The sequence below is a fragment of the Drosophila elegans genome, unplaced genomic scaffold (assembly GCF_018152505.1).
Source record: "Drosophila elegans isolate 14027-0461.03 unplaced genomic scaffold, ASM1815250v1 contig_476, whole genome shotgun sequence".
Taxonomy (NCBI): Eukaryota; Metazoa; Arthropoda; class Insecta; order Diptera; family Drosophilidae; genus Drosophila; species Drosophila elegans.
This window is the reverse complement of record NW_024545863.1, coordinates 20,142,271-20,155,537: the sequence shown is the minus strand read 5'-3', so window position 1 is coordinate 20,155,537 and position 13,267 is coordinate 20,142,271. Positions and strand designations below refer to the sequence as shown.

Genomic DNA, 13,267 nt, shown 5'->3' with positions numbered 1-13,267 from the left:
GTCAGTTTAATTTCAGGTTTAGTTCGCTTTTCGCTTTAAATGAACACAAATTGCCGGCCCATTAGCTTCGGGCTGCTGCAAATGCATATATGTAACCATAGCATTTTCTGTATAGTAAATCTACTTTATTGGCAAACGTTTGCATATTGAATATCAATTTTTGCCATCAATTTCGGGCTTTACTTACTGACATTTATTTTTTGGCCGCCTTATGAGACCGTAGCTCGTAATTGTTGATTGCACTTTTTACTGTCAATGCTTAGCATAAAACTGAGGGACTGAGGGTTTCCATCAACAACTCAATAAAGGAAAAGCCTTGTTAGCAATATGATTTTTTTTTGGGCCCTTTGATTGGTTGTATTTTGGCAGCTGATCGATAGTTCCTGTGCATTTGCAATGAGTTTATCATGCGATGGCAACAAGCTTGCCAATAAATGGCCAACATATGTGGACTTGCATGCCCATTTAAATGCTATAATTGTTTGATTAATGATTCAGAAGGTTTTGTGGCAACTTATTTTATTTGAAAAGCTGAGATTTGTTTTATTTATTCACTTTGTTATTTATTTATTAAGTAGTAAACAATTTAAATTAAGCTATACAGATGACAAATAATTTACATGAAATCAAAGGAACACAAAATAGCGGAGTTAGCTGTTTAGCAACTATTAGCTACTACTTTTCCCGCTCCCTTTCCCTCTCTCGGGACTTTTCCCGCTCCCTCTCCCGCTCCCTTTCGCGCAGATAAAGTTGTTGCTGCTGGATGAAGTGCTGCTGTTGCTGCTGGTGTTGCTGCTGCAGATGTTGCTGGTGCTGCTGCAGCAACTGATGCTGCTGCTGCGGACTGAGGGTGGCTGCGTCCACCGGGCTTTGCTGCTGCTGCTGGAGGAACTGTTGCTGGTGCTGGGCCAATTGCTGCTGGAATTGCTCCCGCAGTCGCTGGTGCTCCTCCGCATCCATTTCGCTGCCATAGTCATCCATGTCGATCACCTCGTCCTCGTCATCCTCCTCGATCTCGTCGTCCTCCTCCGGATCTTCGGCATCATCGTAACTGTGCTGCGATCCATCGTGCTTGGCATCATCCTCCCCATCGCCACCCCCTCCGCCTCCCGAGGAGCTGCCCTTGTTGCTCTTGGTGTCGCTCCCATCGCCACCTTCCTGCTGCATCCGCTTGTGCTTGGTGCGACGGTTCTGGAACCACACTTTCACCTGTCGGAGAAATGAAAATTAAGAAAAGAATTTTTAAATACAGCAAAAAAACAGGCAATATCTTTAATTAACAAATCAAAAAGCTTACAGTCTTCATATCGGTACATGTACATAAATACAAAAAATGTTTTTATTATAATGAGAAATGATTACATTTAAATGTAGAAAAAGAATTGATAGTTGGCACCTAAAAAAATTGTATCTTTTATTTTTTCCGAATATGTTTTAAGCTACAAGTCTTCCACTTTCATGGCCATCGTATTGTAATATCTTCTGTACTAACCCCCATTTAGTACAAATATTTTCCTTAGTGCACTTACAGGAAACAATTGGGCTCGGGGTAGCTATTTTCGGGGGGAGGGTTCTTTACCCTTTCATTTGCCTTTTGTTTTCCGCTCTTGTTTTTTTTGGCAAGTCGTAAATAAATTTAACGAGTCTTTTAATTCTATTTACGGACTGCCTCCCAGCTATGCCCCCGAGGGTGCAAAGTCAAGTGCCAGACCTCATGGGCCACTGTTAACCCGATCCCCTGTCCCTCCCGAAGCGCTAATAACTCAGTAGCTCCGGCACTTCTTGGGCTAACGACCAGACGACATGCAATCACTTAGCCCCTAACCAAAGGGGTTGAACTGGGGGTGCTTATTGAATTTGATGCGCATTAAGGGCTGCCATCCCAGCACCCACCCAATGAAGCCCATCTCACCTGGGTTTCGGTCAGGCTGAGTCCCTGGGCCAACTGTTTGCGCTCCGCCCCCACGACGTAGTGATTCCCCTCGAAGGCGTGCTCCAGTTTGAGCAGCTGCGTCGGCGAGAAGGCGGTGCGAACGCGTTTCGGCTTGCGGAATGGCTGGAACAGGAAATCTGCAAGAGATCGGGAAAGTGAGTTGAGTTAAAAAGCGGTTATAATGGGTGGCCCCTTGGGTTAACCCTGAATAAGTAAGTATTTAACTAGAAGTGAACTCCGATTTATCCAAAAACATACACCAATTTACTGTGGACTAACAGCAAATTGAAGCCATTTCAATAAATTCAAAATGAAAATTTTTAACATGTAAAGCCTTTAAGCATCCAAATATTTCGTTTGGCATTGGTAAATTTAATTACATTTTACTAAGATAAATACATTTAAAATTTTAAATTGATAAACAAATTTTAAAAGTTTTTAAAGTTCAGCCCTAGCATTGATTTACTTTAATTTAACAATTTGTAATAAAATTCTATGGCCTCTTCAAAAAAGAATTATTCACTGAATTAATGGCATCATAAATATGTAATTGGTTTATAAATAAAAGTGTATTACAGTCTATTATCAATTTTTAAAACTATGTTAAAAATAACAGCCTTATCGGATTCCTTAAAAAAGGGATGTCTACTAAAGTAATCAAATTGCCATAATTAAATTATTAAATTGTTAATTTATTGAACTCTTAGCATACGTTTGCTATTTTGCGAGTATACGAAGTAAAATAATGTTTAGTATTGCCTACACAAATCGGCTTGATTGAGTTTTTGGTTATTAAATATTAAGTTTTATATTGGAATAGTCTATAATATAGTGGCAGCTTGCTTTATATACCCCAACAGGTAACAAGAGAAGTTCAACCTTCGCTGGTGGCTCTGCCAATTAGATGACGTTGTGCCTCAAATTGTTGATTATGAATTCCGCGAATGCCGCGAGCAAAGATGCCGCACACTGGCCACTCACATGTTGCACACGCTCATTACAAAACAATAAACAAATTTCCAGACATGGGCCAGCAAACACAAAGGCTTCTGGTTCGTGCCGCTGTCGGCGCTGTGTGTTTGGGCCATGTCCCAGAATCGCTGATAAGGCCAAAACAATTGGTCCGGCCAAGACTTTGCTGGCTTTCTTCCTTTTAGCCTGGACGCCAAGCCGAACACTTTAGCGCGCCTAAAAGCCGCCAACGACGCCTCTTTGGAGGACCGAGGACCCATTGTTCTTCTAGCCAGCACAACGTGATGTTTTAACGTTTATCACGATTTCTGGAAGCCCTGATCCCCATACCCATACCCATCCCCGACTCCTCCGCGTAGCCGAGTCCACTGCCGCTTTTGCGGTTGCCAGTTAACAAATTTTCAATTGAGCCACAATTTGAATATTGATATGAGGCAGGGGCTACTGTGCGAGATGCAGCTGAGATTTCTGACGGTGCAGGGGAATTTGCTGGGCGAAAAATTATGGAATACAGTGGAACTGGGCAAACTTTTGGATAAATTAAAAAAAAATGAACGAGTAGGAATTGCATACCTCTATGAATTCGGTCTTACATTTGACTTCAACTGGGATGTCAATCCTTGCAATTACTCATTTAGTATCTTTCTTTGGTTAGTCATAAAACTGTCATCTTAAAATACCAGGCTTAAAATCTTGGCTTATTTAACTTCATTTCTGATCCCTAAGCTAACTATTCTTTCTTAGATTTGTTATGATATAATTTGGTGAACAAGCCTAAGCCACAGGATCTTCTGGCACCCGCAAGGTGTGCCAATTACAAAATCAATATTGACATAGCAGAATCGAATCGATTTCGGAGGCAGGAAGTCCACGCAACAAAACAGAAGCTAAGCCATTGTGAAAATAAACAGCTAATGGAGAAAAGCAGGCGAAAGGGCGCGAAGCCATTAGACACAAGATACAACCCCAGAAATGTATCTTGTTAGCACTGTCGGGCTGGAAAAACAATAAAGGGCTCAGGAGCAAGAGGGTTCGGGATCGGGAACAGGAACGGGAACGGGAACTTGTCAGTTCGACACTTCATAAATGCAGCTTCGAACCATTGATGGCCATGTATCTGTGTATCTGACAGATGCAACTGACTGACTGCGTGCCTGGTTTTTGCTATGAACTTGACAAACGATTGCCAAGAGGTAGCCGCAGCATCCAGAGTGCTCTAGTTTTTTCTTTTTTTTTATAGTCCGCGACGATCGCTTGACATTTGTTACATTTGACAGCTAACAATGTAGCTACAAGATACACGACTGCCCAGCGCCTTAGAAGAAGCTGTATAATTGATAATGCCGCCGCTCACAATGGCCACTTAATTATTTTTTCTCTGCCTCTTTTTCTAGCTCCGCAGCAGCTCTCAATGAAGTGTGTGTATTTATTTTTTTCTCTTAGGTTCGTGGACACAAAGGAAACCGCCGTGCGAAAATACGCGCAATTGACAATTAATTGATGTGTCCGCTCTGCTGGCCATGTTGTTGGATTTGCAGTGGCTCACACCCTTGTCAGCTGTCATTTTTTTAGATATACGTCGTACCTTGTTTTTTGTTTTTTTTTTTTTTTTGGCTCATGATGCGACGATCGATGCGATTCGTTTCGTTTTCGTTTGTTCGACTGTCCTGGCCTTTTTGTTCGCCTTATTATTTATCACTTGTGTGCAATTGTATTTGCTTTCTTTTTTATGGAGTTAGGGCTTAATTTTTATGCTCATGATTTTTTCATTAATTTATTGCATTCCTCGAGAGCCGTGCGTCCAAGGACATTGACTCGAAATCGATAATTGAAATCAAATAAAGCGACAGTCGGGGATGTTGTGATGATCGATTTGACGGGACTCGCCATTTGCAGTTGGCGTGCATGAATGGGATTTTGTGGGTTTTTCGGGATAATGGTTTTAAATGGGGGTAGAAAAAAGTCATTGATATTACTTTTTAGTTAAGGGAAAAATTAGGAAGAGGAATATATCTATATGACTCACTATTCTTTGAACTTAAATATATTTTATTTATTTATTTATTTATTTGTTTAATTGTGGGTACACTCGGAAACAAATCAACTAAGTAAAATAAAAACTTCTTAATCCATTTGTAGAGTTTCGTAGCCGTACCGTAGATTTTTAATGAGCTACGAATAAACTCACGTACCAAATCGTTGCAGTTGTTAAATTAATGACTTTGGAGTAAGTCCAATCTACAAATAACCAGTATAGCAACCAAACACAGTAAAAGGAATTTGTTTTTTTTTTTTTGGCACTATTCGAACGTTTTGCGGATTTATTAGTTTTAGTTAAAAACAATTTAATAGAGCCTTTAATGATTTGCTCTCTGATAGATTATTAAAGTTATTATAGAGGCTTTTACTTATTTAACATAAATTGTAAGGAGCATGTGATAAATAAACAGCTTGTCCTTTTATAATCCCCTATATTTAAGCCCTTCATAATAGGGATCTCAACCTGGTTAATGTTACCCTTTTCCTAGAACTTCATCAGCTGCATTAGAGTGCCACACCCACAAATTGCAGCACGTGCAACCTGAATTAAGTTACTGACTCATCATCATCGCTATCGCGATGATCCCCATTATCTTGTAAACCAACCTCCTCAAAAACAAAAAACAAACCCATGTAACCTGGTATTACTCACACGAGTTACGAAACAAACGAAGACGAAAAACATTTACAATTAATGAAATCGTTATGCGAAACATTGACATTTCACGTTCATAAATCAAGCGAAAATAACAGGCAGCGCGGAGAAAAGTGAGAAAAACGAAGGAGAAGTCGAGCGGGAAATGGGGAAAGGGAAAAGGGAGAAAATAATGAAACGGCATACAACATAATTAAGGCGTAACGGGGATATATGCACACTTGGGCAGGTGAAAGGCGTGTGAGTGTGCCGAAAATTATTTTATATTTACCCAGCCAAAAAAAGAAGAGAAAAACAACATGGCCTGGAAATTCAAATGGTAATTATGAGGCCAGCGTATGAAAAAAGTGGTTAAAGCGTAATAAATGACAATGTTTTTGAGATGCGCTTTGTGGTTGCTCTTCGTTTCTATCTCTCCGTTTTTTTTGTTCTTTAGTTCTTTGCTTGGTTGCCCCAAAACCTCAATTAAAAACGCATTAACATTTCACTGGTTGCACTTTTCGTACGTTACACATACGCCGCATGGGCCCGCCATATCAACAACTGGCGCCGTCTGTTGGCCATTAATGGTAATTTCGAAAAAAATACAAAAAAAAAACAGACACACACACTTGGCTGGCCATTTAGGTACGCTGCTTGACCTAACGATGTGTGTAATGTTGTTTAAACAATTTAATTAAAATGTAATTTGTTTGGAAATAGTTATCAAAATGGGTTTGGTTCGCCTTTCTCCCGCTCCCTCTCTCTCTCTCTCCCTCTGTTCCCGTCCTTGTCCATCTGATGATGATGAGGCTGATACACGTCTAATTAACTTGTAATAAATGTTTGCCATTTGCTTATTTAACTTTAATTATATGGAGCTGCGCGGCAACAACAGCGATAACTGAATAATTGCTTGATTGAGGTTCTCTCTACTATAATATAATGGCGGTGGAAAAGGGGTTCAAATATGAATTTTGGGTGTGGTTTCTTTTTCTCTTTGGTTTATGGCATTCAGCGGCCATTTGAAACGGCTATAATGACTAGAAAAAACTGGCTAAAGCGAAACATATTCAAAAAGTACGGTGAGTAGACCGTAGTGCATTGTATTATATAGCTTTTTTTTACGTAATAGCTTAATAGTAATTATTAACTGACTTTTAAATATGTTACTCCTTAAGTCTTTGAAAAAGTTGTAACAAAAAAAAAGTACTTACTGCCCGGAAATCTTGGAAAAATGCGTCCGTGTCGACTGAGCAGCCATGGATACAGCGGATAGCTATCACGGATCAGATGTGGAGCGCTTCCAAAGGGGTGATGACCGTGGGGCGGCGGATGTCCCGGGTGCGGTCCGCCCGGGAAAATACCCATTGGAATTTGGCCGGGCGGCAGATGCGGATGCGGACCATGTGGCGGTCCGGTTGGCACGGGCGGATGCTGCTGCTGTTGCTGCTGCTGCTGCTGCTGGTGGTGATGGGCTAGTGCAGCGGCCATTTGGAACTGGGCGGCGAGGAACGGAGGCGGTGGCGGGTGGGGCGGACCCGCCATTCGAACCGCAATGCTGTTCGGCGAGGTGCGGTTCTGGATTAAAGCTAGATTTGGCGCCGGCAACGGCATCGGACGGATGAGGGTTCCAATTGGGGCGGGTGGATTTCCAGTTGCCTGGGGTAAGTCCGCTGATTTTGGAGGACTGTGGATGGCCGCCGCTGGGGGATTTCCACCGGCATTCGGAGGCGTTGGCGAGTGGCTGACCGGCGATCTCTGTGGACTTCGCGATCTGTCCAGCGAATCCCGCCTTCGGCAGTAAATATATCCGCGGGGCGTGCGCCGGCCACTGTTGTTTGTGTTCGTCGGCGAGGCGGGACTTTCGCTGCGCGGCGGTGGCGATGATATCACACTGACCCTCAAGGGAGCCGATCTCGTCGAGGACTCGCCCACGATCGAGTCGATGCTGAAGGCCAGCTTGGGCTTACTGCCTACTGCCGAAGCGGAAACTGTGCTGGCGGAAACGGAAGTGGAGGTCGCGGCCATCGAGGAGCTGTTGCTGACAAAAGGACTCGTCGGCGCCATGGGCAGCATGTTGAACGTTTGCCGACCGCAGGTGACCATTTGGTAGGGGTTTATTCGATTGAAAAAGTAAATAAAGCACTGCCCAACTTCTCAAACTCGAACTCTCTCAAGTCGAAGTCTCTGCAAGTCGAAGTAGATTATAAATAAACGTGTAATCAATTCCATCACCCTTGTTTCCGTTTTCTAATTGAATAAAAATTGGCCAAATACCTTCTAAACGAATTAACATTTGCTAAAAATCTGGTAAACTACGATAAATTTTTTACATTTGCTGAATTGTCAAACATTTAGGATGAACGTTAAGTTTATCAGTCAATATAAGCCTCGACGAGACTATTTAAGTTTAAATTGATTTGATATTAATAAAGTTTTAAGACAACCCTAAAATTAACATGGAAATGGAAATTCATTTGCTCCCAATAAGTGAAATCGTTTAGAGATATTGATAAAAAAAACTTAAAGCTGGTTAAATCTTAATTTTATATTATTATGGAGCTCTAATATCAAATTATTAATTTAATTATTTAGTTAAAGTTTTAAAAAATAAGAATTATACAAAACAAGCTAGGCTTACACACACCTACCCTATTATCAATTGGAAAACAGCAAAATTTTAAAAGAATCGGAAACGGGAGTATTGATCGATCTTCGTATGGTTGGGGTTATGGAAACACGATCGCGTACGGTGGTTACTAGTTTCTGGTTACTAGATAGTAGATAAGCACACACGCACTGTTTTTCAGATCAGATAGCTATAGCTATGGCTTTGTATCTGCGATGCTCCAGCGGTTGGCATCCGTCGGCGATTGACATTGATAAACTGGAGCGGCGACGACGCGGCGATTGGAGCGTGACCGTACCGCTTCGATGGACGATTGACGGCGGCGATTGACGGTGGCGGTACGGATAACGGTACGCGGTAACGAAACGATTGCGGTGGCCGCGCTGCGATGATGATGAGCACTGTCAACGCCATTAGCATTATGGAGCGTCTAAAGGCGTCTAATTGTTGGTGTTGGCTCCTCTCCACCGCTCGCCCTCTCTTTCTCGTTCCCGGTTCTCCTTCTTCCTCTCTCTCTTTATCTAAGCGGGGGCGTCGGCGAATCGCTGCGTGGCTCTCACGCTGAGCGTTTTGGCTCGAGTGTCGCGATGGAAAGCTGCAAAAAGCTAGTGGGGCCAACGCTGCTTCTTCTTCATCCGCTTCTGATTCCAGTGGGAGCAGTGTACCAGGCGTCTCGCTCGCTCGTTCATCGTACTGCGCCTGCGCCAAAGTAGTAAGGGTATAGTCTAGTCAAAATTCCAAAACCTGCTCTGCTCCGAATGGGGCCACCTCCTCTCTCGCTCGCTCTCCCGCTCTCTGAGTGGGTGTAGGTGTGTGTGTGTGTGAGGGGGCCAAAATCTCTCTCTCTCTCTCTTACTCTCTTGGCCATTTTTCGCACCAGTTTATGACAGCGAAACAAACAATTTGCGCTAAACAAAACAGCATCATTAAAGCGTTTGTGGTTTTAGTGCCAAGCGGGTTGGCCAGCTTGATGGGGTGTAGAGGGGGGAAGGTGGGAAGGACATTGGAACAGTGGGTAAAAATAGTTGTACTTTTGAGTGTTTTTGAAAGTAAATATTATGGGCTATGTGAGCTATGTATATATGAATTAACACAAGGTCCTATAAACATTTTATCTTTGTTAATTTAATCTGCACTTAAAAGCTTGATCAATTTAATTTGTTTGCAAACTATGATTAACACAATTTTTTATTCGATATTAATGTTAAGACTATGGCAATAATATACAAATTTAAGTAATATTTTGAATATTGTTCTAAATTAACTTACAGAAAATGTTAAAATTATTATTAATATTATTTTTAGTTACTAAGAATTTTCTTAGCTTAAAGAAGTTGTAAGAAATGTTTTTGAAATCATTTTTTTCGAATTTACTGTGCACCGACATCAACGTCATCGCTTATATAGCTTAGACGCCCCGTCGTCAGTGCTGGCTTTAACCCCCTCCCCCGTAGTTCTCTTGGCCCCACTGTCCCCTTACCATCCGCCCGGCCCTTGGCCTTTCCACCATTCTGAATTGGCTCGAATTGGCATCTGCATCATGTTGGTCGAAAGCATTTGGACATGAAAATGGGCGGTAACTTGGTTTCTACACCTTCGGCGGAATGCAACTGCGTTGCCGGCGCACACTCGCAGCGAGTAACTCACAGATACTCCGCATCTGTATCTGTATCTGTATCTGGTCATCCTCAGCCTCATCCGCCGGCTGTGAGTTGTGAAAATAAACACCTCGTTAAAGATGCAGGAGGAGGCATAAAACATGCAGCGCCAACGTCGCAGCCCTCTCATAGGTAAATACATGCGATTCGAGCCCCCCTCCTCCTCTTTTGGCCATGAATGGATGTTGGCCGAAAGGAGCCGAGAGGTTGGCAAATAAATTGACGTGCGCTTGGCTGGATTTGTATGCATCTAGATAAGGCCGGTTGTCGATGGGCCAGCAGCTTTGCTGCCGCAGATGCACCCGAGAATCGAGTATCTGTATCTGCGTTCCTGTGAGTGTGGCACCTCTGGGGCGGTAATTGTAATTGGTTTTTACTCTTTTTTTTCCTTTTTCGCTCACGTTTCGGGATAAATCATTTAATTAGTCAGACAATGAGCTGGGAGAGAACTTTATGGGCTGCTGCATCACTGCAAAAGGTTATCGATCGCCAATCAATGATTTTCGGGGCGTATTTTCTGGCATTTACCGCTCTTGATATATGACCAGAAGGTGGGCCGAAAAGATAAAATGCAGCAAATGCCTGGTTTATCAGCTCGCAAAACGCGATGTAACTTTTAGAGGTTTTTAGTTTTGGCTTAGGAGAATGGGCACGCTAAAAAACCGAATTGCGATATTGATTTATTTACGGCTCAACGGAATGTGGTTTGCTTAACTACTTGTGTATTATTTTTTAAGGTTTTTAATAAAAATAAACAAGTAAATAATTTTTTTACATATAGATTAATATAGCTAAAATTTTTGTCTTGGAAAATGAAAGTTTTACTCAAATTGAAATATGTTAATAGTAATGGTGCATAACTATTTTCATTCGCTTATCAAAATTTTCAATGACATCAATAAAAACTGATAAAAGAAATATAGCCCATGAAAAGTCTTTCTTAACGGATTTAATAATTATGCCTGTTATGCCTCCACTCAGTTCATCTGCTTATTACCATTGAGTAACTAATACAATAATAGTAATACAATATCTAGGATGAAGAGTTCCCTTGAAGTTTCTTAAGTAAACTAATTAAAGCCGCCTAAAATTAGGTTGCTCCATTGGAAGCACCCTCTTCCATACTCCATTTCACACTGGTATTAGTCTGTCCCGGTCTCTCTGCATATGGGAAATGCAATCCACAAGATGTTTCCATGTTCCACAGCCAGCGAGCCAGATAAACCGACAGCTGTCGTTGATTGGCTGTTGGCCTTATCTCTGTGGGCGAGAAAGGGACAACAGTAGGCGACAGCTGCTAACAAGGGGTTGGACACTATTTCCATTGGAGTGAGCGGGAGGCAGAATGCCAGTGGGAAAAGGGAAGAGAGATGGGTGCCACATCGTATAAATCCAATTCATTTAATAATTGCCAACGAGATGGAGCTCATTATCACGAGTACTTTGCACGGCTTTGCCAGATGCCAGCGGGGGGTTTTTCGCAGGGGCGGGGAGATAAGAGGGGTTTTCAGTGGGCAGGCTACACTGTGTCTGTATCTGTATCTGGTTGGCTGGCACTCAATGTCTCCTTGACACAGAGGGAATACATCTCTACTTATACCAGCACCATAGCAATTAAAGTAGTAACTATTTTTTTTTTTAAAGGAAGTCCTTTAATATTCTGCAGAACTAATCGAATAAAGTATACTTTTTAACTTTTATTACGAGTATCTTAAAATATTAGCGTTAAAATCATAAACTAAAATATCTCATCTTAACACAAAATGAATTCTATTTTGATTTAATTTTAAATATTTAAAGCTATTTAATGTGCTATATTGATTTGAAAAGAGTGTTGCTTAAAAAATTGGCCTAGAAAAAAATTTTATATATTTTAGTAATTACTAGAGTGATTAATGATTAAAAAATTTCGATAATTCATTTTTATCCCAAAATTAGTAGTTTAAATTTAAAATGTTGTTTACGTTACAAATTGAAGAAGTTGCCATAAAAGGAAAATATTTTAAATGTTATACAGAGAAGACTTTAAATTTTATAAAAGAATTTATAGAACTTAATTCAAATAGCTTTATTTTTAATATAATTTATATTATTTCCTCTCATTATAAAACTTTAGCGGAATTTTTAAGGGTTCGTATCTGTACCTGCCAGCAATTATTGAGTAAAAATTAATTATGCCGCCTTAGAATTTTGTGTTTATGCTGCAGTTTCCAGGCTATCTTCCCCGTTTGCCCATCTGCCAGATACACAGATACATTATCTCAGAACAATTTAAGAGTATCTGTGAGCGCCCTCGTCTCGTTAGCGTATTTATTGGACGCACAAATGGAAGCCCACGGATGCTGATGATTCTGATGCCTGGGAAGTCGGAATCGCGATGATGGCGACGGCTTTTCAGTGTCAATTAAAACAGCTTCTCCTCGGCATGGATGCCGTGGTGATCGAGGGGAAAGGGTTTCTGAATGGCGGCAGGGGGATGGAGATGATTGTTTAGCGAAAGCATAATTGCTATAGGGGTTGGCCATCCACAAGTTTCCAGCATCGACCAGCGCTCCGTGTTGACACAGCTAATTGGCTTTATTTGTTTTTATAATTGAGCGTTTTCGGCTGCAGCCATGGGCACTGATTTAATTAAAAATGTCCACTGAATATTGAAAGGGTTTCCTTAGATGATTCGAGACTGTTTGTGTTTGTCTGACCAAAAAAGTAAGCTTTAATTGAATTTTAATAACGCGAATTAAGTACCCTAAAAATGAAGAGTTTGAAATTTATTTTTTTTAAAACAACTTTTTCTAAAACAATTTTTTTTAAAGGTAAAAAGATAAAATAATTATTTGTTAAGAAATAAGAAGATAAAGACTTCCGTTTCGGCTAAGCGCAAGACTTAATAAAATTCCATTAAATATTTGGCAACTATTTGGAATGCTTAGTCGCAGATCAGTGATCAGTCGACGTGGATCAGGAGCGATCAAAAGATCGACAGCAGAAGATCTCGCAAATCCCCGAACTTAAACCAAGGAAAAGCCTGTGGAAATCCGCGGGATCTGGCCGTGGAAATGGTTGGCAGCTTGGCCCGAGGATCGGCGCATTCAATCCAATTATCGATGCCTCGAAACTGCCTTTGGAAACGGCTGACTCGTCTAAATTGTGGGCGGGTGGCGTGGCTTAGCTCAGGTAATACCCCCGTTCCCAGAAAGTGCGACAGGGACAGCAAACACAAGTGTGACAGAGAGGGAGAAAGCGCTCGAGCACTCCGTTGATTAATTAAAATTTTGATCAGCTCGCAAACGAGGGCCATTATTTAATGAGTTTTTTATGAGATGCCAGGTGTGGCATGTAGCTTATTACACTGAAAAAAGGTGCTCCATAATAGCGATAAGCAATTTGTTTTATCATGA

The 13,267-nt window shown here is 41.3% G+C and overlaps 1 protein-coding gene across 3 annotated transcripts; it reads right to left on the bottom strand.

The window, feature by feature from the left end:
* Window positions 1-574: 574 nt before the first annotated feature.
* LOC108139361 (homeotic protein empty spiracles) lies at window positions 575-8,776 on the bottom strand. Of its 3 annotated transcripts, none has more exons than XM_017262086.2 (4): window positions 8,230-8,776; window positions 6,797-7,769; window positions 1,913-2,070; window positions 575-1,209 (listed from the first exon to the last, which is right to left on the bottom strand). In XM_017262086.2, the coding sequence occupies exons 2-4, from the start codon at window positions 7,686-7,688 to the stop codon at window positions 676-678; spliced, it is 1,584 nt and encodes a 527-aa protein (XP_017117575.1). In that variant the 5' UTR covers window positions 7,689-7,769; window positions 8,230-8,776; the 3' UTR covers window positions 575-675. The 3 variants fall into 3 exon arrangements, with proteins under 3 accessions (XP_017117575.1, XP_017117573.1, XP_017117576.1); XM_017262084.2 differs by having other exon boundaries at window positions 8,234-8,776; XM_017262087.2 differs by having other exon boundaries at window positions 8,383-8,776.
* Between the last annotated feature and the right edge of the window lie 4,491 nt (window positions 8,777-13,267).